The 27,359-nt window shown below is 40.6% G+C and overlaps 1 protein-coding gene across 5 annotated transcripts in view; it reads right to left on the reverse strand.

Annotated features, from left to right (window-relative positions):
- Positions 1 to 27,359, reverse strand: part of RERE (arginine-glutamic acid dipeptide repeats) — a 417,526-nt gene that overhangs the window by 204,419 nt on the left and 185,748 nt on the right. For 4 of the 5 annotated variants that reach the window (XM_055419484.2, XM_055419488.2, XM_055419485.2 and 1 more), the window contains exons 3-4: positions 26,893 to 26,963; positions 18,415 to 18,540 (exon numbers count right to left, since the gene is read on the reverse strand). In XM_055419484.2, the coding sequence (XP_055275459.2) occupies positions 18,415 to 18,540; positions 26,893 to 26,963 (197 nt within the window). The remainder of the gene's footprint in view (positions 1 to 18,414; positions 18,541 to 26,892; positions 26,964 to 27,359) is intronic. The other variant, XM_055419489.2, reaches the window with a different exon arrangement.

Raw genomic sequence — 27,359 nt, forward strand, 5'->3', positions numbered from 1 at the left:
GAACTCTGATTTTCTCTTAAAGATGCAGCTGTCATTCTTTTTTAAATCCCTTCCTGGAAATGTGCTTAGCAGCGAATGCTACACAATAAGAGGACTTAATTCACTGGAAGGAAACAGAGACTTTTATAAAGGGAAGAAATACTGCAATGCCAACATGAAGCATTAAAATTCATAGTGAAGACATTTTCCATACTTTCTCTTCTCAATGAAAGAGGAAAATGAAATCAAAGTTGGAAAACACAAAATTCAACTAAATAACAAGCCACTTCATTCTAATAAGGTGAAAGTGACAGTCACTCAGTCACGTCTGACTCTTCAAGCCAGAATACTGGAGTGGGTAGCCTATCCCTTCTCCAGCAGATCTTCCCGACCAAGGAATCAAACCAGGGTCTCCTGCATTGCAAGCGGATTCTTTACCAACTGAGTTATCAGGGAAGCCCTAATTGTCTCTTAAAGCCTTCCCTACTTGAACTTTTCTGGTGGTCCAGTGGTTAAGACTCCATGCTTCTACTGCAGGGAGCGCAGGTTTAATCCCTGGTTTGGGAACTAAGATCCCACATTCCACGCAGCATGGCCAAGTAATTTTTTAAAGTTTTAAAATTAAAAACAAATAAACCCCCATACAACTTCCTGCCTGTGTGCATCTGCATACATACATACACACACACACACACACACACTGGTATGCACTACAACATATGAAAGAGGATTACGCCAATTCCAAACCAACGAAAAGATACCTTTAAAAAAGTCATCTTTATAAGGAGTCCTATATCTTATCCTAGGAGAATCAGTCATATTTGCAAGAGATAATTCATGTTGCTTTAAGATGAACTGTAACTAAACATAACTAAGTTCACAAATTTAGTTCTAAGTTATGAAAATATAAGTAAATTTAAAATCTGTTGCAAGTGTTCTTTTCTACAAATGATCACTATATAATCTGTTACATCACTGTACCCCCTGCCTTTGTCATCCTCGATATGTTTTCCCATCTGAGATATGTATTAATTCTCCTAATCCAGAGAAATGACGTCTGGGGTCACTGCTACTCGGGAACTGGGTGCATCTGTGGATGTGATTCTGAGATGAATGGTGCTGCAATTTCAGACCTGCCTAACTCAGCCTCCACTCTCCCTGTTTTGCTTACTAACAGAACTCCTGTGTTACTGGAGCACAGTCAGAACAAGCAACTGTCTCCCCTGAAGACCTGCACAAACTGAAGTCACCAGGCAGCGGCACCAAATCAGCCCTGAACATTTCTCCCAACCCACTGCATGGTGACACTTTGCTAAAACACAAATAAAATGGTGTGGCGATGTGAAATGGCTCTAAAAGTTTCTGAATGGTTACTTTCTGCACTCAATACATGGTGGACTAGTAACAAACACTTCAGTCCGTGGATTATGATTTGATTAACACTAACAGAGAATATGGATCTGACCGCAGTAGCTGCAATGGCCACCTGTGACCGCAAGGAAAACTTGAGAATGGAAACCACACACCAAGGACAACAGTGCAGACAGTGGAAACTAGACACGTGACGATCATGGCCACTCTCTCAACTCTGGATGGTACATCCAGGACCTGGTTTCACATAAGAATACAGGCTTTTTACTACTATGATTTGGGTTTTCATTATAAACAGCCAATCGACAGATTCTCCTCCATTTGTAGACTACCACAAAACTTCCAAAGTGCTATGTTACCTCCTGTTCTCACAAGAGAATAACCCGATTGTGAAGTAAGCAAGACAAAGTTATTACCTCAATTTGACAGACAGATGGAAACTTACGTTCTAAAATATTAAATCGCTTGCCCAAAGTAACACACCCATGAAGCACTGATAGCAGAGTTGAAAACAGAAGCCAGCTGGCTACTCTTTCTGTAAGAGCAATCTACCTCTCAGCAAAGTGAAATTATTAACACTTAGTCATAATCACAAGCAAAAGAAATGAGCAGGAGTGTGTGCTCATGACAAATTATGTGAAGGATGTATGACACTGGGTAGTAAGATACAGCAAAAACACTATGGCCAACTAGTGAAGACAAAGCCAGGTTTAATGGCTGTGGTGAGAGTGTACCACTTCATCTACAACAAAGTGTATGTGAAAAGGAGATATGGGGGGCAGGGCACGTGCAGAGGTCACAGACAATTTTACAACAGTTTAGCCTGGCATGTTGCAGTCCATGGGGTCTCAAAGAGTTGGACATGACTTGGTGACTGAACAACAACAACAAAGCCAGCACTGCAACTAAGAACAAATAATACATAGCACATTTGTTTAGGCTATGACATAAATCTTCAAACCGTAGTCTCAAATAAAATTTGAAACCCTAATATTCTATCTGGATATGAAGAGAACCTGTCAATAATTAATAATGTTTCTTAAAAACAGTTTCCATATTTATGTCATGATAATAACAGTACTGTCCTTTAATATTAACTAGACTTGCAAGAACCACTGTCAATCAGAAGAATTTCTGTGCTGTCCTTCAATGGTGAAGAAAGGTTGGCACAGAGCCATCCCCACTCACTTCCCAGGATGCCTTGTGAGCAAAAGCATATTTAAAAGCTAATGGCTAGGATCAGACATGTCACCTGTGACTGTGGACTACATTTTATTTGGGTAAATTTCCTTTGTCTATGTGGCTTTCAAATGTTTTGTTTCATTAGCAACAAACATTAAAGTATTTGCCCATATCAATATTTATCTGTTAAATACTAAATCAAACAGAAGTCCTATTTTTCATTAAGCAGAGATAGAAAGGTTTTTCTGCTATCTTAATATTTCGCTGTAGTATCTTTTAATTAAAAAAATAAAGCAAAAAAGACCCACAAGAAAAATTAGGACATGAACTTCAACTTCTTTTATTATGCACATTTACCCTTTCAAAATTTCTCTACAGATATAAGCTAATTACCAAAGAAGAAACAAGCTGAAAAAAATGTTTAATTGCTCCTCGTATGTAAATATACTGCAAAAATCCTCCAGGATTATTAGCGAGAATGAGTTCTTGCTAGGAATACCTAACAGTGTACTCTACAAAAATCATTAAGGTCAGAATGGGGCGGGGGGAGGAAGTTACAGAGAGAAATTAAACAAATAACATATTCACCAGTTCAAAATAACAGAGGAAAGAACAAAGGAACTGTCCACTAACTCAGCAAACTACACGCCCCTTACATAGTCCTGAGGCCACAGAGAAAATGCTTTGGTGGCTCAGGATTAAAGCATCCACCTGCCAATGAGGTTGATCCCTGGGTCGTTAAGATCCCCGGAGAAGAAAATGGTAATCCACTCCAGTATTCTTGTCTGGGAAATCCCATGGACAGAGGAGTCTGGTGGGCTATAGTCCATGGGGTCAAAAACAGTCGGACACCACTGAGCGACTAAACAACAACAGGGGTCAACAAACGACAGGCCCACAGGCGATTATACAGCCCACCTATTTCTGTAAACAAAGCTTTACTGGAACACAGCAACACTGTCACAGGTGGTCTGTGACCAATCTGAGTAGAGGCCACAGAGCAGACAAAACTGAACACATTTCTTATCTAGCATTTCACCGAGAAAGCGTGCCACCCCTGGGAGTGAAAAGCACCTGTCAGTAAGTAATAATGTTACTCGTCAGCTACCTAAGCAGTAACACAAAATAAGATGATGCACTTCTCTGGGAACTGAGCCTCTTTTTCATAAACACCTGTGTGCATAAACACGTAGTTTTAGTTTGTGAGATGTAAAATTTGCCTAGAAAAAAAAGCTGACCCAAGCACAAAATGTCTCCAACCAGTATCCCGGACACAAAACAGCCTATGCCTTAGAAATCTAGTAAACTACACTGTATTTTATCTCCCTTATAGAGAAAACCCAATGTGAATAAGAAAACAAATTTCTCTAATGAATTAACAACCCTCAGAGATTTCCAATTTGGAGTGATATATCTATGCAAACAATGATGACAGAGTATGTGACAGTGCTTTAGCACTACCCTCCCTCCCAAAGACCTAGGAAAAATTTCAAGTTCAGGACCCCAAAAGTCAAAAGCATTATTAAATTCAACAGATGCCCAGGGCATGCACCAGTGGAAAGGGAAAGCTAACCAAGTTTCACCTCTCACTGCTTCCAGGAGGAGCTAAAATAGCAAGCTCATAACCATTTAATTTCCACTGTTGCTCATTTTTAAACAGGCATTTGAATTTTCAAAGACATTCATGTTGCTTCTTGTTAAACCAGATACCTAAAATGATAACCCAACCAAAAGCCAGTGGGCAGAAAAATGCACAGAACTAAAAAACTGGGTAGAATAAAAACCAGCGTGCTAAAATTCCATGACTAAAAGATTTAGATACAAAGGCATTTTGCCTGACATCTCACTGTTACAAGGTGACTGTCAGGGGAAAGCACTAACGCCTGCAGCACACCACTTCTCAGTCACTTATATATTACAGTGCACCGTCAGCCGACATGAGCAGGACAACAACCAGGCCTGCAAATGAACATTTCAGTGGATTTTGTTTAATTATCAATTCTTTTTTTTTTTTTAATGACCCATCCTGCTGATGGTTTTCTAGGCCATCTTCCAAAAGAACCCATTCCTCTGCTCAACTAATTGCCTTGTTTTCACCAATCACTGTTAGGATAATGACATTTCCTCAAGAAAAGCAGAAAGGCATCTTTTCATCCAACCAAGAAATAAGATCAGAGGTTGTCTGGGTCTCAGCCCTTCTGCCTTTCTCCCCAAACATAAAAAGGCAATGTCTTTTCTTTCTTCCAGAGAAAGCAATATGCTCTGAAGAATTTCAACTGCACTCAAGACAGCTTCATAAAACAAGCTGAAAACCTAGCCTGTGTTCTCAAGATGACCACAAAGTGGTCATCTCAAGATGACCAGACACAGTGCATATTCTGCAGGTTTCCTCACTAGGGTCGGCCAGTGGACAGAGAATCAGCCTCGCCACCACCTCTCTTAGGCTCTTGGACAGACTACCACCCACGCCCTGTACCTACTCAACCAGAACCGACTGGACAGAAGCTGGAGCGGTGAACCCGGTCCAGGAAACAGAAAATCAATAACACAAAAAAGCAGCACAATAAAAGATGATGGCGGGAGAAGAGACAGCACAGAAGAGAAGATCATTAACCACCAGCAGGAGAGCGGTTGCTGGCAGCATGACAGGTGGCACCTGGAAGGCACCCCTGCCCTGCAGCACAGACACCTGGGGAGCCGGGGGGCTGGGCTGTCATGTCCAGGAGTAGCAGCTCTCTCTGGAGAGTTGACCCCCAGGAGCCAGCCTGCGTCCACTGGACCCATGAGCTGTCCCGCAGAGGAGCCTCTCCATGGCAGCCGTGAGCCCCCTGAGGCCGGGTGCCATGCACGGCAGACACTTCCCACCCCGTCACTGAGGTCAGTCGTGTACTTTCATGCTCTCTCTCTTTCCAGACTTTCTTCATTAGCTTCCCTCGCCTCTCAACCCTCTCCCCTCCACGATAAAGGGATTCTCTAAACTGATCCATTTTTCCAGGGACATAGATTTGTGACTGTTACAAGTGTTCCTTTGCCTTAGCTCACAATTCTGCAACAAGGACTAACATCTCTCAACATGGCTTCGTCCAGCTAACCAGGCTCTTTCTGAGACTGAATAAAAAATCTTTATAAACAGTTCTGTCTCCACCAAGAGAATATATTCAACATAAATATTAAATATAAATATATAAAACCAAAATATACTGTGATTTTTCAAAACCACCAATTTTGAAAACTGAAGCAAAGTCTTATCTCCCCTCAGACAGACTGCAGAAAGGCAGAAGGCATCGAACTTCACCCAGGTTCCAACCCCACAGACGAGCTCAACGGAATAGTCCTCTTGTGCATCCACAGGATGAAGCCGCATCAGCAACCCAGTCTGCTAGACAAGGCAAAAGGCCACCCGTGAGAGCGCTGCCTCATGCCCTGGCCTTTGCATTATCCTAGGACCAGGGACACTGCCAGCGCTAACAAGAGAACCAGGGCTAGTTTCTTTTTTCTCTCCCTGAAGCTCACAATATGGGGCTGCATTCTTTTCCACCCCTTTGTTTTCAGATGGTTGGTTGTCAGCCACCTAATAATTAATATCTCCCTTCTCATTAAAAAGGCTTTCCTGATGGCTCAGTAAACTACCTCTAAAAAACAAGTCAATTTCTTATGTAATTTTTTTCATAAGGGAAGAATACAAAATTCAGCATACATTAATCAATGTGTCAGGCTGACCTAACAAGCTAGAGGCATTTGATGTTTGCTAAGGGTATCACTAAAACAATCCAGTAACCACCTGCTCATAGCTACAAAAGAGAAAACAGAACAAACAAGGTTTTGAAAAAATGTGAATATATCCCCACCACTTTGTTTAATAAATCCAAAAGACACAAAACCACTTACGCAGAAGCAAATCACAAATCTATTCAAGAGCACTGTAAAGTGGAAGGGAATTATCCAAAGGGCTCCACCACCAACGGAATAATTTTAACACAAAACGCCTAGCAAATAAATATCCCTATGTTGCCAGCAGATCACCAGCAGAGGCAAATCCCAGATAATGAAACAATGTCAGAAGGGCTATTTTTTAATAACTTAGCCCATCAAGGAGTAAGTATTGATTCTTGTTTTTAACAGAAGGAGAGAGTGTTATCTTCAGCCATTCAGCTCAGGGATGACATCACAGAATTTAATCAGAGTCCCTTTTCTGAGATGCAATCCTTAAACTGTCACCCCTGTATTTTCCGTCACTCCTCATCCATTTCTAGAGAATTCCTAGTCTCATGGGTGTGTCTTCCCCACTTAACCCACAGGACCCATAGCAGCATTTCAAGTTTACAGATTAAGCATAACTGTCATCATCTGCCAACTGTTTTTCTTTAAAATCATTTTAACAGTGCATCAGGCATCTTTGTGAATTCTGATTTTGGGAACAAATCTGCTAAATCTCTTAAGAAGAGACTGATATTCAATCATCATGGTTAGCGTACTGATGTCTGGACATCTGCAGACACTTTAATACATCCAAGAAGATGCAACTAACAGAAGGAAAAACCAGAAGGAAGCAGTATAGGTATCAACCCCTACGTCCCCATTCCAACACAGAAGGACATAAAGTCCCTAAACTTTCAGGAAAATTCAACCAAATAATAAATTTAGTGGTAATACTACATTTAAGGGTATTCCTGCATCTTTATGTACCAGGAAAATATTCAAAACCAAAAGAAAACTTAGACTGAAAACAAGCTGGCAATTTCCAATTGAAGTACAAATCCAACTGCTCCTATCTCAGACAGAATGTCCCACATTCCATTTATACTATATCCCAGGGCTCCCCTAACGCCACTCAGCTTTAACTGTGTTGCTATGGACAGCTAGTCCCACCTTCCACCCTGGGTGTGAGCCTGGGAGCCAGAGTGGATGTGATACCAAAGCACCTCTCCAGGATTCTCTGGATCAAGGCACTGTGATCCCAAGGGCTGCAGCCATCCAAGGTCACCACACACATTTTCCATTAAGGGACCCCAAGCCATTTTACAGCTGCCTTTTTAGGTCCTTCTGCTTTCCATCCAAACTATAAATTGTTACAAGGCCCTGAGGCAGTGCAGCAGCAGCACTCCATTAGGGCCTCAAGGAGAGGCAGCGGTGTCAAGAGGCTAGAACCAAGGGCAGCAACCCAAAAACAGCAATGCCTCCCTCTCTGTAGCAATGAATCCCTTTTCTGTTGTAAGATCACAGTAGTGAAAGTGGGCAAGTCGCTCAGTCATGTTCGACTCTTTGCAAACCCATGGACTGTATAGTCCCTGGAATTCTCCAGGCCAGAATACTGGAGTGGGTAGCCTTTCCATTCTCCAGGGGATCTTCCCAACTCAGGGGTCAAACCCAGGTCTCCCACATTGCAGGCGGATTCTTTACCAGCTGAGCTACAAGGGAAGCTCTCCTCTAATGAAGATTCGAAGAGCCAAAGCCAGCATCATAGATCAGACACCAAATAAAAACACAATAAAACAGCCTCATCCTATGTTAGCTGAAAACCTGATACATGCCTGTGTAAAGGTGTATGCTATATGCAATGCACAAGCCCATGAGAATTAGAACAGGTGAGGAAAGAAGTTAAACTTGAGCCATATACTGATATCTAATCACTAAAACTATACCCAGGAATACTCTCCTGGCCCCCCAACTCTCTCTCATTTTTAGGGGAAGCGGCAGGCAAAGCAGAAAGATCCCCAATAGTCACTTGCTTCTAAAAAACACAAGCATGCAAACGATGTTTCCCTGCCTAGTGCCAGTCTCTTGACTGTATTAAATGTTACACTTCATGTCAATGTTCCCATTCAGTCACATTTAATATATTCCTTTTTATGTCTCTATTTATCTGATAAAAAATAATAGTAATGTACATGCTTAGTCGCTCGGTTGTGTCCAACTCTTTGCGACCCCAAGGACTGAAGTCCGCCAGGCTCTTCTTCCCATGGGATTTCTCAGGCAAGATTACTGGAGGATAAGCCATTTCCCCCTCCAGGGGAACTTCCCGACCCAGGGATTGAGCCCACATCTCGGCATTGGCAGGCAGACTTTTTTTTACCATCAGAGCCAATAAGGAAGCCTAAAAATAATGTGCTTTTGTCCTATCTTATAAATGAAGCAAATTATTAATTCAATCGTTAAGAAGCTTCCTGGAGCCAAGAACTGCTCTGAGCACCGCAAACAAAAAGATGAGTGCAACACAACCCTTTGATTGAGGGGATGGGGGCCAAAGTGGGGAGTTGCCATGCTGCTCAGCTTGTGGCATCCTAGTTTGCTGACCAGGGACTCAACTGTGTTCTCCACAGTGAAAGTCCTAACCACTGGACTGCCAGGGAATTACCGACAGCCCCTTGACTGAGTGCCAAAACAACTGATTATGCAGTTGACCCTTGAACAACTGCATTCAACTGTGTGGATCCATGCATATGCAGGACTTTATCAAAAGACATACAGTCAGTCCTCCATGTCTAAGGATGTGGAATCATGGATACAAAGGGCTGATGATGAGACCTGAGTGTCCAGGATGCTGGCATCTGAAGAGGGTCCTGGAGTAAGTTTCCCATAGATCCCTTGGGGACACTGGACATACAGAGAAGCCCCACATGGTGTCAGGAACGCTACCCAACTGACTCTTTCAGAAAGGAGCAAAACAGGGGAGGCTGGAAGCAGGACAGGGCTAACTCCTTTTCATTTCAATGCATACCTTAAACTTTTTAACATGATTTGACTCTGAATGTTTACATACAATTAAAAACTAAGTAGTTCCACTGGGGAGTGGGTTGAATTGGGAGACTGGGCAAATATACACTTATGAATTGAATTGGCAAATATACACTTATGCATAAAATAGATAACTAATAAGAAATTTCTGCAGAGCACTGGGAACTCTCCTCAGTGCTCTGTAGTGACTCAAATGGGAAGGAAAGGTAAAAAAGAGGAAATACAGTTGTCACTTTGCTGTACAGTAGAAACTACACAACATTGTAAAGTAACCACACACCAGTAAAAATTAATTTAAAAAAACAAGGGTATACTATTAATAGATAAATCTAGGTAAAGGTTGGATGTGCTAATTTTACTATTAATATTCATGATACTTATTTATATATATGAAATTATCTAAAAATAAAAGGGAAAAAAGTATCAAATACAAACAACCTTCCCTCCCAAAAAACATAACTATCACAAGCTAAGTATGTCAATAAAATAAACCTAACATGCCACAGTGGTGCCAGGCAAGGGCAAAGTCACAACATGGCAGCTACACTTTAAGACTTAAACAGGTTTTTCACGAGAGAAAAGCTGAGTCACCATAAGGAACCCAGTAATCTAAACGTCATACACCATCCCCTAGCCCCCAATAATCTGGGCAATAAGCAATCAGTAACAAATTTATGTCACAAGGGGCTGTTTCATTTCAGCAAAATACCATCAAATAATAATACCATCAAACTAATTATATCAAATTAATATTGGCAGTTAAAATTTCATTGATTTTCTAAGTCTGGTTTGAATTTATTTATAAATTGTCCTTTGATGTTGTTTAGGGATATAATTTGTGTGCTGGGGGAGGTAGGAAATTAAGTAATATGGGAGAACCACAAAAACAAAAATTTAAGAGCATAAAACACTGAAGTTTAAGAAACACTAAGGGATCCTGGAACTGCACCAGAAGTTCTGCATCCTACACAGGACACCATTGGCTCTGCATCCACAGTAGTCACTGGGGGCAGACTTCCATGTGCTAAAGCTGGCTGCCCATCACAATATCCTGGGGAGCGCCTGGAAAAACTGCATTCCTGGGCCTCACTCCAGAACTACTGAAGTAATATTCTGGCTTTACAAGTGAGGAAACCAAGGTGCAGAGAGAGGAAGTAACTTGATCACTAGTAAACGCTGCCAACATGAATCAAACCAACACCATGATTTCAACACACACACACTACATATATATGTGTGTGTGTGTGTGTGTGTATATATATATATATATAAAACCATGGCCATGATATATTACTTCTAAGTAGCTTTTCTCTCTTCTGGAGTGTAAAAAAATGGAACAAAATACCATCACAGATTTTTCCTCTTTCTACAAAAATAATGAAAATTCATAAATTCCTTGTACTGCTAAAAATGGAAAGACCCTAAGGGCTCAAATGTTCTCCTCTCCCTTCCCACTTCCTTACTCTCTCCTTTTCTTTCTTTCACTTTACTCAAAAATCCCACGTCTGAGTTAATGATAGGTAAATTATGATGTATTTTTCAATGACAGAGTTTGAGAGAAAAGAGAAAAAGAGTCCATTCCATAATCACCACAATGATTCAGACAAAAAATAAAATAGGTGCTAATACTGCATGCATATGTATGCTCAGTCATGTCTGACTCTTTTCAACCCCACGGACAGCAGCTCACCAGGTTCTTCTGTCCATGGAATCTTCAAGGCAAGAATAGTGGAGTGGGTTACCATTTCCTACCCCAGGGGAGATGTTAATATTCAGTTCAGTTCAGTTCAGTCGCTCAGTCGTGTCCGACTCTTTGCGACCCCATAAATCACAGCACGCCAGGCAGATGTTAATATTAGTGGGTGAAAATTCGATGGCAAACAGGACATTTATTGCATGCAATCTTTCTAACCCAGATATCAAACCCATGTCTCTTGCATTTCCTGCATTGGCAGGTCAATTCTTTACCATGGCGCGACCTGGGAAGTCCTTGGCAACCCGCTCCAAAATTCTTGCCTGGAAAATTCCAAGGACAGAGGAGCCTGGTGGGCTACAGTACATGGAGCCACAAAAGTTGGACAGGACTGAACAACACACACACAGGATATTTACATGGTCTCAAAGTTTCTCCCTATAAATTACTTCTTATTTACAAAGGGAAAGTTAGTAACTCACCCAAGTGATCAAAGTTCCCATTACCAACAATGTGACAGATTAGCATCATCTGTCCTCTGATGTAACGGGACACAATACAATATAAGGGATACAGAACACAATATAGACAGCTCTGCCAAAATTACTGCATAACCAAAATCTAATAACTAGGAATCAAGGAACTATGGAAAACTGAGCTGGACTCTTTAAAAACATGTCAATGTCATGAAAGGCAAAGAAAGACTAAGGAACTGCTTCAGATTAAAGGAGACTACAGAGACACGGTAAATAGATGTGTGATGCTGGTCTGGATATTAGGCCAGAAAAGCAAATTGCTGTAAAGAGCATTATTGGGTTGCACAACAAAATGTGAATGTCTACAGATTCACTCAATATTGTATTGCTGTCAGATTTTCTGATTTTGATAACTATATAGTCGCTATATAAACGAATGTCCTCATTCTTACAAAAAGAATTCACACCTAAGTCTTTAGGAGTAAACAGTCAAGATGTCTGCATTTTACTCTCAATTTAGAGCAATGTAATAGATTAGCAAGCCCAGAAACAGATCTACATAAATATAGTCAACTGATGCTTAACAAAGGTGCAAAGGCAATGCAATAGAGAAAAGAAAATTTTTTCAACAAATGGTGCTAAACAACTGGACATACATGTGCCAAAAATAAATAAATAAATAACCTGGACACAAAAATCAACTCAAAATGGGTAACAAACCTAAATGTGAAATGCAAACTATAAAATCCTAGAAGAAGAAAACACAGAACGAAATTTAGATGACCTTGGGTTAGAAGATCAATTCCTAGATTCAACAGTAAAAGCACAACCCATGAAGGAAAGAACTGATAGATTTAAAAAAAACCTCTGCTCTATAAAAGACACTGTCAAGACAAAAAAAATACAAGCCATAGACTGCAAAGACACGTCTCAGAACTGTTATCCAGAATACACAAAGAACTCCTGCGTGTGTGCTAAGTCACTTCAGTTGTGTCAAACTCTTTGCGACCCCATGGACTGTAGCCCACCAGGCTCTTCTGCCCATGGGATTCTCCAGGCAAGAATACTGGAGTGGGCTGCGATGCCCTCCTCCAGGGGATCTTCCTGACCCAGGGATCAAACCCAAGTCTCTTGTGTCTCCTACACAGACAGAAGGGTTCTTCACCAGTAGCGCCACCTGGGAAACACAAAGAACTCTGAACACTCAACAATAAAAAATAAACAGTATGATTTCAAAATGGACCAGACAGCCTAACAAAAGATACTCCACACAGTATGTCATCAAGAAAATGCCAATTTAAACAACAGTGAGATACCACTAACACACCTAACGGAATGGCCAAAATCCAGACGAACATCACCAAATGTTGCTGAGGATGTGGAGCAACAGGAACTTTCCATTCATTGCTGCTAGGAATGCAGACTCGTACAACTACTTTGAAAAACAGTGTGGTTGTTTCTCAGAAAATTGAACACATCCTTGCCACACAATCCTGCAATTAGGCTCCCAAAGGAGTTGAAAATTTATGTCCACACAATACCCTACTGCTAGAACAGCTTCATTCGTAACTGTTAAAACTTTGAAGAAGGATGCCATCCTTTTCAGTAGATGAAAGGATAAATAAACCATGGCGCATCCAAACAATGGAATTTTGTTTATTGTGAAAAAGAAACTGCTATGCATGACTTTTCATGTCTTTACATGGAGGAATCTTGAGTGCATACTTCTAAATGAAAGGATCAAACATGAAAAGGCTACATCCTATATGATTCCAACCATATGACATTCTGGAAAAGGCAAAACTAAGGAGAGAACATTGAGATCAATGGTTGCCAGGGGTTAGGAGGAAAGGGAGAGCTGAACAGGCGAAGCACAGAGGGCTGTCAGGGGAGTGAAACTACTCTGTATGAAGCTGTGACAGTGGATACATGGCATTGGAAACTTGTCCAAACTCAAAGAATGTACAACACACTAAAAGTGAACCTAAAGCTAACTATGCACTTTGGATGATGATGATGTGGAGATTCAGTGACTGTAATACATGCACCACTCTGGTGGGAGTATTGCTAATGGGGGAAGTTATTCATGTTTGGGGTCTTGCCAGGTGGCACGAGTGGTAAAGAACCCGCCTGCCGACGGAGCAGATAGAAGAGTCGCAGGTTCGATCCCTGGGTCAAGAGGATCCTCTGGAGGAGGGCATGGCAACCTACTCCAGTATTCTTGCCTGGAGAATCCCACAGACAGAGGAGCCTGGCAGGCTACAGTCCATGGGGTTGCAAAAGAGTTGGACATACCTGAAGCGACTTAGCACACATGCACGCATTCACGTATTGGGTAGGAGGTGTATGGGAAATCTCTGTACCTCCCATTCAATTTTTGCTGTGGTCCTAAAATTGCTCTGAAAAATAAAGTCTATTTACAATGAATAGAAAAAGGAGAAACTGATAAGCATCTGCCATTTGATCTAACAGTACAACAGGAGATCAAAGATAAAAACAGAAAATGCTAACTTAAAAGAGTTAGGCATAACAATTTTCAGATTCTGGAAAGGACTGATTAACCTTAGGTGAGTTACTTAATCTTCACACCAGGCACTTAGAAAAGCTGAAGACCTTGATCTTTATTTGAAATGCTGTCACTAAAAATACTATGATATCCTAAAATGAGGGCTAACACTACCAAGTTAAGCTAGACAAACTGCACGCTCTACCTCCATGTCCTGAAACATCTCTTAGTAAAACTGCTTCCGGAGAACTTGTAAAGCCTGGGCACACCACATATTTGCTTATACATTTTTCAAACAGAATGAAATAGCCCTTAAAAGAAGTTAAAGGGTCTCACAGTGCCTGTAAGTAACCAACAGTGATGCATTATCCCTGAAAGAAGGAAGAGCTCAATAAAACTTAAAAGTAACCATTACATTTCATACAGATCTACAGTAGCAAAGACTGCTTAAACAGTGGAAGTGTTTTAAAATCCTAAGGTTATTCAAATATATGTTCTGAAAATGTGGCTCGAGGCCTCTTTTGTATAAAAAGGAGCAGATAAGTATAATGGAAGACAGCCTTAAGAACAAATTAGCTGGCATTCAGTTTCTAAGGGAAAGCAGGGTGTGGAAATAACAGCTTCAAAGGAAAGGAATTCACCTGGAAGTGGGTATGTGCTCACTAATACTAACACTGGTCAACTGGGTATTTTAAGAATTTTTTAAACTTCTTACATTAAAATTCAACAGCTAGTAATCATCTTTCATTCAGGGTAGATGGACTAATCCCTAAATTAATACAGCATCTGTACTGGTATTTTTTCTGAAAATCTGGTTTTAGCACTTTTACCACAGTCAAACATAAAAGGCTTATTTTGGGCATACTTGAAGGCAACTGGAGAAACTACAGTAAACTCTGAAAACACAATATCCTTAGAACCTCCTATAGGGCAAAACAAGCAACCAGACGACAACTCTTTATAAGCATCAAGCAGCTAAGAAGGGTCATTGTGTGCTCAGGCCCTCAGTCGTGTCTGAGTCTTTTGCGACCCCAAGGACTGCAGCCCCACAGGCTCCTCTGTCCATGGCATTTTCCAGGCAAGAATACTGGAGTGGGTTGCCATTTACTACTCCAGGGAATCTTCCCAACTCAGGGATGGAACTTGTGACTCTTGTATCTCCTCCACTGGCTTTACTTTTAAAACAGTATTTTATGATAAACATTTACTTTTAATTATTAAATGGTACCCCAACTCACAAGTATGTGAAGCACCTGTTGTGGAGACCAAATGGGGAAAGCTACATAAAAAGAGCAGCAGTGTACCTCAGCACACAGTGACTGTTCCATGTTAGTTTACCTCCTTAGCAAACAGTTAGCTGGTTTGAGGGTTGTTTGTTTGCCTTTTGGGGGGTTTTAATTATAGCCTTTATTTGGAAAACAGCTTCAATTAAACAAATTTTTTTTAATTTTTATTTTAAAGGTTACTTTCCTGATTTGAGGTTTCAAGTGACTCATCGGAGAAGGCAATGGCAAGCCACTCCAGTACTCTTGCCTAGAAAATCCCACGGACGGAGGAGCCTGGTAGGCTGCAGTCCATGGGGTCGCTACGAGTCAGACATGACTGAGCAACTTCACTTTCACACATTGGAGAAGGAAATGGCAACGCACTAAACATCCTAGTGAGGAGCACTGAACTTCCAGTGAGGAGAGGAGGGGTATGCCTGATAAGCACTCCAGCCTGCAGAGCCACACCTACCACAGTGGACGTGAACCTGCATTCAAGTCCCCTTTAAATAGCTACACCTCTCTGCTCTGGACAGAGCCTCTGTTGCGCAAATTAAACTGCGATATGGGGAGCAGCTAGGAGTGCAGATCTGTCCAGTCTGGAGAGGATCTGGGCAATGCTTCCTTTGCCTTCTCGCCTCCCTCCCTACCCACTACCAATAAATCAGTATTTTTTGCTAGAAGGCATCGGAGCTAACAGATTCTCAGAAATGAGTAAAAATGTTGCCTTTCCGACACAGATGCTTTTAAAATGAACAGATAAAAATTAACAAAAATTAAACCTTATGAGTTGATGCCATCATTAGTATAGAAACAGAGATCACAGATACCTGAATATGCAAAGAAAAGTTAAATTATGATGCAATCAATGCTATCCTATAAAAACTAAATTAACAAAAATAGTCTATTAGAGAAGACATCTGGTGTATCATGGCAGGAAACGTTAATGATATTGTCTGCAGCCCTGTAATCAATTTTCTCTCCCAGCAGCTCTCTCATTACACTGTATCAGATCTGTGGGCCTGCAGAATTTATGAGAGCTCCACACATGGAGGGGAGCTTTGCCAACTGGATCCGATTCAGATCCAGCTCAAATGACTTTGGCAGCATGAAGCGTTGTTAAAGAACAATCAATACGTTAGCTTTACAGTGTTGTCTTGACTGAAAAAAGATCTGTCATCTTACTACAGAATCTTCTCCAGCTTCCGCAGGATGGTATCTGAGTGTACCACCAATCATGGACTTAATAAAATTCCTGGTGGACATAATATTTTTACTGCTAAAAAAATTAAATAAATCAATACTAGGCATCACTAATGCTAATATAAAAAGTTTACCAAAAATCAATGTTATTATGGGCAAAACCTTAAATCCATTCAGCAAATCCTGGTTAGTGAGTACTGCAACAAATGAAACAGTCTAACAATGACATCCACACTGATTAGAGAACATAGTATCGGTCTAAAAGATAAAAACCATTTCATACACACACACACACACGTAAACAAAGATGGTAATTGGTAAAGGCTGGATTCTGAAATAGGCAAGTTGGGACTGCTAATTTGTTCCTTAAGATGCCAATATCTCTCCAGGGATTAAAATTAGATTTTTATCCACTACACTGGGTTTTATATATCAGGAATTTCAAGGCTTCCATAATGTGAACCTTTTTTCTGGTCTAATTCTTGATAAATTACAGTGGCAACTATCTAAACATGAAAATGCTGTTGTGACAATCATTCCTGATTTTATCACAGTTATTTACACCCCATCTCCATTGTCTCGGTCCTCTTCATCTCACGCACGGATGACGGCCCAAGCCTCCTAATTGGAACTTTCACAGTCTTTCCCCCACTCCACACTGCTACCCAATGAATCTTCTTAAGCAGTTCTTGCCTGCAAATGAAAATTGGCTTGCCTGGAATGAAAAGGCCTGCAAAGGCTCTCTTTGGGCCAGCACATAAAATCTTGCCTTTTCTAACCTTCAACAATCATGTCTGCCTGCCAGGACCCACTAACCTGTGCTCCTCTTTGACGTTCTGCAGTCATCTTCTCACAACTCTCGGCTTCGCCAGGCTCAGTGCCTATGCTGCTTATAGGGACTGGCTGGCATGCACATATGCAGGGCTCCTCCACTCTGCCCACCCCATGCTACCAGTGTATCAGAAACACACCCTGCTCCTCAATACCTACCTTCCTTCCCAAAGCTTTCGCACTGCTGCTACAGCCCATTTGGAGTGCTCTCTTCTCTGAGTCTCAAGGTAATAATATTCTACAGGGAAACTGAATGAGTCATTACACAGTGCCAGTATCCTGAATCGGTTGAGTGTGTGTGGTGACTACTCTCGTGTTATTTTCTAATTGAGCATGAGTATGAGCCCCCTGGTGAGATCACATAAAACGAGAAAGACGGGTCTCAAACTTCTTTAGTGATTAACAGCAGTCAATCAGAACAAGAAGCACGAGTCTTTCAGAAAACTTTAGCATTAAATCCTCATAAAGGAAGGAAAACGAACACAGATGTGTACACACAGCTCTCAGAGAAGGTAAGACACGAAAATAACCCTCGTGGACCACTAACACCAGGCCCTGTGCTCCAAGGGATACAGCGCTAAAGACATTTCATCCTGCTCTGCCTCACGGCAGGCCCCGCATCACCACCAGGGAACAGAGGATTTCCAGGGCACAGCTGAGAGCACCACCTCTACACGCCAACCCAAGCCTGTCACACACTGATTCTATATCTGGCATTGCAGAAAAGCCCAGCTACTTCTGCACAACATGGTACCAAACATCCCCCAGGAGGGCAGCACCCCACACAGTTCAGAGCCATGGGCCACAAGTCCCAGGGATCCTGGGGAATGGCACACTCCACATGTGGACCCACTTACCCCCTTTACCCCCACTTTAGTTGCCAACATCCATACTCGCTGCTGACTGCCAGCTCCTGCTCCTTGCAGCAGCCCAGCGTGCTCTCTGCTGGTGCCAGAGTCCCCTACACCACCACCCCCCAGCGTCTGGAACTGTCCTAGAGGGGTAAGGCAAGTCCCGTATTTGCTTCCTCTGTGCATGTACTTGTTACTCCTTTAAAAACACAGACAATACAGCACATTTTTAAAGGGGCTTTGGGGAGGGAGGCAATGATCCTATTTTATACCCTATGGGATATAAAATATTGATAGCTTTTAAAAACGGGATTCTCCTTACCCCTACAGGCCCTCGCCCGGCTTCAGAAAGATGCTGTGGTGGCTGTGATGCCACCGGCAGAGAGCATGCTGGGGGGTCACACAAAGCAGGAGTTGGAGATCTGCAACAGGCCTGGGAGTTGTGGACCTAAAAGAGAAAACAGTCTTCAGTTAACATGCCTGATGTCCCCTCAGACCCTGGTTATTAGGGGCACGCAGCACACAAGCAGGTTTCTGCACAAATCCTTTAGCAGATGGTCTCCAAAATCCCAGAGAATCTGTTCTACCGCTCAAGTTAAACTTTGCGCATCCATCAAAGCTGCTTCTCATTCCGGCATGAACAATCACATGACCCTCTGGCTCCACGCTTTCGCGTGGGCCTGTCGTAAGGCTGTATGGTGTGTGCCCCTCGAAATAACCAGGTTAAGATGCGACACAGTGTCAAAGCACAGTGACAGTGGCATGCTTTGCTTTTAATAGAAACAAAAATGCAACGGTGTCAGATAAACACAACTATAAAATGAACCACAAGCGGACAAACTGAGCTTTCAGAAGAGTTTTCTACGGACAGATGTTAGAGGCATAAGACACATACTTCATAAGGAAATGCTCAAGGTATGGGGGTGGGGGGCCTCGAGAGAGATCCTACCATTTTCTCAAAGTCCTAGTTTCATTTTGTAAAGCTGAAGACAGAGGCTTAACACCAGAGAAAAAGACAACACCCTTCAAACAAGCTTGAGTTTCCTCACAATGCCCACAGGGTGAGTATAATGAACAGGCTGGAGCATAAAGTTCAAGAAAGACATTATGTCTTTTGGAAGCCAAACCAGTTTGGTGTGTATCATACATATGTCTTTCTCCTCCCCACCCCCACAAGAAACATTTAAAACCAACAAAAGATTAGGGAGCAACTTCTGAAAGCCAGCACAGTCCTGGTAAGTATCACAAAGATAGCTCAGGTAATAGTTTGAACATGTTCCTTTTTCGAATACTCTAGGGAGTATATAACATTTCCAAAAACTTAACCGATCCAATTTCATGTAGTTTTTAATGAACTAAAAAACCCCATAAAATGCAAATACTTAAGCGAATCTCGATTCTTAAAACTGCTTAGAAATTACAGGTAAGCAAACTTTTCATATTAAATCATTTTTAGGGAGTCCTATTACATATAATTCCTTTCAAGAAGAAAAAGAATCCCTAACAGCTTCTTATAGTCAAAGATTTTAATATGCTCCATTAACCACTTATTCTTTTTAAATGTCTCTGAAAACAAACAAAAAGACAAATCCCAAGAAAAAGAACTAATACGGGGAATGCCTTTATCATGATGCTTTTCTTACTCTTCAGATGACCCTCCAGAGGACCCTGGGCTCCCACACAGTATGCTTTCTGGGCAGTCAGTTTCTGACTCATACTGCCCTGGGGACACTATATAAATGACCTCTGTGAACATCAAGTGTTAGTAGCCATAACCATCTCTACCACACACCTCCCTCCTCCCCATACCAACACTGCAAATTTCAAATCAAAGATTCATCTGGGCACTAGGATGTACAGTACAGTCAAGAATTCTTAATGTAAGCAACAAATAAACATTTGTGAAAAACTGAAATTCTTGTTAATCTCTTGCACTAGGAATTAATCAAACCACTCAAATCCTTATTCGTTCAAATCAAGTGTTTTAAGCAAAAAAAACACCTTAGTAAAGCATTTCTAAGCATGTTGGCATTATTTAATATGCAAAAGTTCAAGTAATTATTAAAACATTTTATAAAGGTATCATTTCTAAGCATTTCATTACTCTCATTTATGATTCAAAAAACACTGATAGTATCTCAGTTGTCCTACTAATTTTTTTTTCAATTCTTCTAATGAGTTTTTTCTTGTATAATTTTGAGTTGGCCCTTAATGCAAACATCCACATATACACTAATTACAAATTTCTACTTCTAAAAAACAGAGTTGGAATGACAGCTATTTACCAGTACTCCAGCACAGTAGCTCTCTACAAACACCAAATTGTCTCAAATTTCCTTAAGCTCCTATTTAAAAACAAAACAAAACAGAATACCCAGAGTTTTCTGCATTGAAAAAATTTCACATATACAGAGCAGGTTGAGTAAAATAACATTTTTAGGTAAGTATTTTATGGAAGTAAATATAATTAAACTTCTTCAGTGATTTCCTACACAGAGTCCTAAAAATCCAAATACATTAGGAGAAAATGAATTACCCAATCACACAATAATCATGAACCATTAAAACTTTAAACCCCATGAAGCCTACAATGACTGTCAATCATGAGTGAAAACACACCACTCAGAAGCTGGGTAAATGGGGCCAATAAGATGCCCTGAGATTATTTATTCACAAAGCCTCACTCTGATTTTCACTTGTGTCACCATTTCTCTCAATTAAGAACTGACACATATCATGTGAAAATGCTGTGGTGATTCAAAAGAACTTTCAACACAACTGTCCTATAACTGGGGTGAGGGTGGGGACAAGCACGGCAGGTTCCCGCAAAGCTACATCTGACTGACCAACACACTCAGGGCCAAGTGACTTCACCCCACTCTTAAATTATAAACTTCATGTGAAAAGGACATTTAGTCCTTGCACACATATTTATTACTGGTGGCTTACTTCAAACACAGCATGGAGGAGGTCCACTACCCCATTACAGTTTATCACAATACATATGGATAGCAACTAAGTGACCAAGACCTTTATTCTAAAAAAAGAAGTGGGGAAGATGTGGCCTTCAGAAGAGTACTCTGGCATCAAGTCAGTAACTCAACCCTCCTCCTTTTTCTTGAAACCTTTTTTAAATTGAAGTATAGGTGATGTACAATATTATACAAGACACAGATGTACCATACAGTGATTCCTAATTATTAAGATTACACTCCATCTACAGTTATCATAGAATGTTAGGTATACTGTACTATACAAGATATCCCTGTACCTTATTTTGTACATAATAGTTTGTTCCTCTTAAGCCTCTACCCCTATCTTGCCCCTCCCCTCTCCTCACTGATAACAACTAATTTGTTCTCTGCTTCTTTTTTACTATATTCACTAGTTTGCTTTCTTTTTTTAAGATACCACATATAAGTGAGGTCACACTGAATTTGTCTTTCTCTGTCTGACTTACTTCACTTAGCAAAGTACCCTCCAAGTCCATTCATGTTCTTGCAAAGAGGAAAATTCCCTTCTTCTCTCCACCTTTTCTTGACCTAGGGCACTGAGGCACCCAACTCCTGACCGGTGAGAACAACCAAACTGACAAGAAGGGACAACTCTTTAAAGAACTGTCTCTGCTGTACTTCCCATTATCTAAGGTGTGACTCCTCACTCGATAAGCAGAAAATACTTAGTAACAAACTTCCAAGGTTTTCACTTCATTATTCCACACAACACTCAAGTCACAAAGCTGTAAGCAAGTGGTGACCTTTCTACAGAGAATGAACAAAGAGTGTACAGAGAAAAAGAAACTACAGAAAGACTCAATTTGGCAGGCTTAACTTGAGAGTCTACAAAAAACCTAGAGAGAAAACAACCACTGCTTCACACAGAAACAGACCATCACATCCAAAGGCATTTTTCCTATGAGCTGCCTTATCTGGGATGTTTACATAAGACTAAGCCATCATTTATTTTTGCTAAAAGTCAGTGATATAGAAAATTCAAAGCGGAACATAATAATACCTAAAAAATATTATGACCTTGGCTACATTCACATAAACTTCCTAAAGAAAATTTTATAAATGAATTTTATAAAGTATTTTTAGAATTATTTAAATATATTAAATACCACACACTGCAGGCTAACTCAAGGTAAAGAAGCAGATCTCTTTGGCCTGTTTAATAAACGAAAGGCTAATCTGTAGTTAACGCATGCACTGTATCAAACGACTACTAAAGTTTTTTGATAACTTTATCCAATTAACTTTTTCCACTGAAGTATAACTTTATTCAATATTCAGTAAATATTTATTATGGATCTTACATGAGTCATGCAATATATAAATCAATGAATAAAACAGATGAAGTATCTGCTTTTACCAAGCTTAAACCTAGAGCACCAACTAAATGTCAATGTCACAATCATCACTGCACTGTCCAGTATGTAGGCTTGATCTTTTCATCTAAAAACAAGCCATGTGCAAGGTGGGTGGGCACTTTATATCCCAACTTTACAGGTAAATAAAGCAAGGTGAGGAGGGTGTAATGTCTTGCCCAGCGTCATGGAAAACAACAACTGATGAACAGACTAGCTGATTTCCAAATGGAGCTCTCCACCCAGGCACTCTACCATCCCCCCAAAAAACTCAATCCCAGAATAACACCTGATCTTCTCAATTAGCCATGTTCAAATTAATGTGCATTTCCTGCCTCCCCTAAGAGTTTTCAATACAAGGTTGACCTAACATTACAATGAATGCCCATACACCATATATTCTGTGCTAAGCGGTCACATCAGCCAAGCTGGGATTAAACAATTGTAATGTATAACACATGTATGCACACAAGGTTGCCTGTTAGTGAAGCCTCCCTTACCTCCCAGCATTGTCTATATAAAGGTCTCTGACAAAAAAAAACAAGAAGATATAGCCACTTATTCTCAGTCAAACTTTAATTTTAAAAAAGGGAAAGCAGCTAACTGCTTTCAGTCTTCTGAGAAACTCAATTTTGGTGGAGAGAGGGCAATTTCAATTGTAAGTGGAGCTAAGCTGAAGCCCTTGACTGTTGCACTATGTGGTGATAAGCTTTTGGGGTAGAGTTATGGATCTAGGCCAGGAACTAGGAAGAAATTCCAAACGTTCCTCCCTCAGCCACTCACATTTGGCTATGAAACAAAGAGACACCAGATACTAAATCTTACATAACTCAGTCCCCACATTCACAGCAGTAATGGAGGTGTGCCTTTGCCAAGGTAAGGAATGGGAGGCCTCCTTAAATATTCCACATGCAGGATCAGCACTGAGAATATAAGCTGTTAGGGACGACAATGATACCAGAGCATATGCATTTGTGAAGAGTTGTAGCAACACCCTGAGCCCTAAAAGTCAACTGGAAAAAGCGAAAATTCACTACAGACAGGTCCCCAACTCCAAGATGTCTCTATTTAATAAACCAAATAGGAGCAAAAATGAACCAATGGTATCTGCTCAAAATAATATTTGTAATAATTATCTATCTGACCAGAAAATTAATTTCATGTAACAATTAGCTGAAGAATTGATAACTGTAATAACTCAAGGAAACAAGCAACACAATTTTTCTATTTAATGAATAACAGAAATTAGGAATCCACACAGAATTCCCATGCAGGATATTAAAAGAATGGCTTCAACCACTCACCTGGGAGTGAAGGATCAGGCAGAAAGCACCACTCTTAGAGCCAGATGAGGGACTCTGTGGGGTCACATTGAATGAAATCTACCAATCTCAATAATCTCCGTCCAGCATTCTCAAAATCCATGATTATTTCTAGACAGCAAACTAATTCTACTATGCTAAGGCCTGGGTTCCTATAAGAATAGAATTTTATTGCTTTTTTTGTAAAAGAAGGGAATCCTTCCTCCACATCAGTCCTACGAATGTTCTCCAACAAGGGCTGACATCCACTATACCGCAGCTGTCTGTCCAGGCAGAACCCAAGACCCCTGAGGGAAGGACCTTTGCCTTACATTCCTCGGCCCCTTATAGCTGCACTCAACAGAGAACACAAAGTAGACTTGCCTGTCAAAGGCCCTGGCAATAACCCAGAACATCTGAATTCACCCTGGCACATAATGCCCCTGGGGATACCGACTGGCTTGGAACAAAACCCTCAGTGCACACTCAGCCACACAGTGACAGAGAAAAGCTGGGGGAGTGCAGCAGAAGAAAAGGCTTGCCGCTGTGAGTCCAGGCTCTTTTGGATACAATCACTGGAGAGCTCCTCCAGCTGGCCCAAGAAGGGGGCCCTTCACTGAAAGAAAACAAGGAGGGTAATCTAAGAATCGAACAGGAAGAAGCACCAGTGCAGCAAGACTCAAGGAGAGAGCTCACATTCTCTCTCTCTGAACTCCAAACCTCTGCTTCAGCTTCCTCCCCTACAAAAGACCTTCCCCCAGTGCCTCTGATGGTCCCCAAACATACCTTGTACTCAGAAACTCGCCATGATAAAAGGACTGATTCTAATTTATGGTATAAACAAAGAAAGACATCTCTCAGTTAAACCTCAAATCCAAAATCGATAAAATATGTAATTAATCAACAACATGTCAAAGCTGTTGGTTTATTCCTTTCCACGGTTCTACCTGCCACGTGTGGCATTTGCTGTGGCACAAAACCAACCCTGGTTTCTTCTTTGCAAAATGTTGCAAAGAAACAAAGCACATTTCCTTCTGTTCATCTTTTTGCCTATTAGTTGGGTAAGCTGAAGGAGAGAATGTCTATGATTATTCTCATCTGTGAGGTTATCTTTTCGTAAGTGGTATTCAGAAACAAGGAAAGAAAGTGGGTAACCAGACAATAACTGTATTTCTTCCAGGAGCACGTATTTCTTCATCATCCTTGTTATTATTACATAAAAACTCTGAATACGCGCTGAATACAGAACTCAGAGAAACACATGACATAGCATATGTGACTTAGAAAAAGGCATCTAAACCTATAGCACCCCACTTTCCATGCCATTTTAATAGGCTGCACTACACCAATCCTGACAACAGAAGCCTCAGCTTTTATTGCTGTTAATACCCTGAGCAATTACTGTAGCTCAGCAGGAACCTCTGCCCCAAACAGCAGCTATCACACTGTAATCAGCATTTCATAAGAGACGCCGTTCAAACATGAAGGCACCTGCTAACGTGCAAAACGTGTACAAAAGGGACTCAGACTCTAACAGTTAAAAGAAAAATCTTTGCTATTTGATTCCACAGTTATATCTTTTCCATGGTGCGCTGGTATTACACATTTGGTAAAAAATCACACACAAAGACAATGAGCAGAGAGCAAAGGCAGCACCACTAGCAAAAGCTAACTCTTCATGAAACAAGGCCGCCACCCAGACTCACAGATGTTGGTGCAGCGTCTGTAAAAAAAATCTCTGGAAGGCAACATAATAAACAGCAGAGACCGCTAAAAATGGTAAAACCTCATGTTGACATAAACTCTGAACAGAAAGCATTTGATTTACAAGATTAAACTGCAAGGCCACCTTATAAAACAACCAGAAGGTAAAAGCAATCTATCAAGAATAAAGAAATCTTAGACATAAATGACCTGTTTTACTTTGTTTTAAAGTAGCAAAACACATGTATTACTCATGTGATAACTTTTGAATAAAGAAAAGTAAATGGCAGGCAACTTTTTAACTCAATAGGATATACTAATTGGACATTTGGAATCATTCAAAATGTGTTGCTGTTTTGTTTTGTTTGCATAAAAAAGAGATGCACAGTTCAGAATATTATTTTCCTTAGATCAAAATATCACGTACAATGTATGTCAGAGCATAGGTGTTATCAGAAGTCACAGAGGGGTTTGGAAATGTGGTGTTCATAGACAGTGACGTGTATCTCTACAAAGCTAAACAATTGGCATGCCTCTAAACCTAAGAATGTACACAATGGCTCATAACCTTCAAGTACAAGAATCCTTTCTTATCATGTTTCAAAAGATCCCCAAATCACCGTATTTCACATAACAATAGTTTGAGGAAAATACTAAACAATAATAGTGATTCTTAACTATGTCTTGTCATTAAATAAGTTAATTTTAAAAATCATAGAAGCATATTGATATATTTGAAAAGGAGTTATACAGACATGCGTAAGGTACATTTATTGAACACTGAGAATGTTTATTTACACACCTCTGCAAACTCTCTACGAATATTGAAGGATCCAAAGTCCCCAGTCTGACAACCAGTGGACTGAAAGCAAGATTTCATTTCAGACAATCCCAGCACTTAAATACTTGTGAAAGGTTTTCAGTGAGAAAGCAGTGTAGCTATTCCGTCACCAGTCCAGGCTTACTTCTCGCAACTCCACTCCTGGGAGACTCCCCCAAAGAAGGTTCAAGACACTCTCCATATTTGCTGAACATACCTAAGAAAGTATGCCACAGAAAATCATAATCTCTGGCCCGTTTATGTTCTTCTCTCCCCAACTCATCATGAAATCCCAAATTCACTTCATTTCAGGTTCTTCACAATGGCTGAGAAAAAAACTACTCAAGGGAATCTCTGAAATTGTTGTCAAAACAGTTACTAAAGGAATAAAAATTTCAGAAATATTTGTTTGCAAAATGAGCTTTCTAACGTTAAATGTTGCTAATACAAAGCCGCTTACTGCCTTATTGGAGTGTTGTAGTCACCAAGCAGCCAGCACTTCAGAGGTGAGCAGGTTACCAAGTCAACACAGAAGCAATCAACAGAGACAGCCGATGGAATTGGGAGAAAGCACAGAGCAGAATCAACAGCACATGAAAAGATGCTTACCAGTTTGAAGTCTTGGATGCTACAGATGAAATACGGTGTGTTGGGCCTCCGACTCTCGATATACACACAGTCTTTAAAAGAAAAAGAAAATTTTAAACAATGGCATTTACCTTTAAGGGAACAAAGACAGGGCCCATAAAGCCACTGCATAATTAAATAAATAAATAACAAAGCACATATCTTTTACAGAAAAAAATGTAATGGTGATTAAATTACAAATAATTTTAAGCTAAAGGGAAACAGCTCTTGAGTTCTTTTTGATCACTTGCTGATGATTTAAAGAATTGATAAAGCCTCAGTTATTTTTCCCAGCAGCCCTGAAGAAGGGGAGTGGGAATCCCATAGGATTATCCATAATCACATGAAGAAACTTCGATAAAGGGAATTACTTACTCAAGTAATTACACACCAAAACAAAATTGTGAATATCTTATTCAGACAGATGCTCCCCATCTTCACAAAGACAA

This window comes from Moschus berezovskii, chromosome 17, assembly GCF_049115385.1.
Source record: "Moschus berezovskii isolate FMDL1 chromosome 17, NW_MosBer_1.0, whole genome shotgun sequence".
Lineage (NCBI taxonomy): Eukaryota > Metazoa > Chordata > Mammalia > Artiodactyla > Moschidae > Moschus > Moschus berezovskii.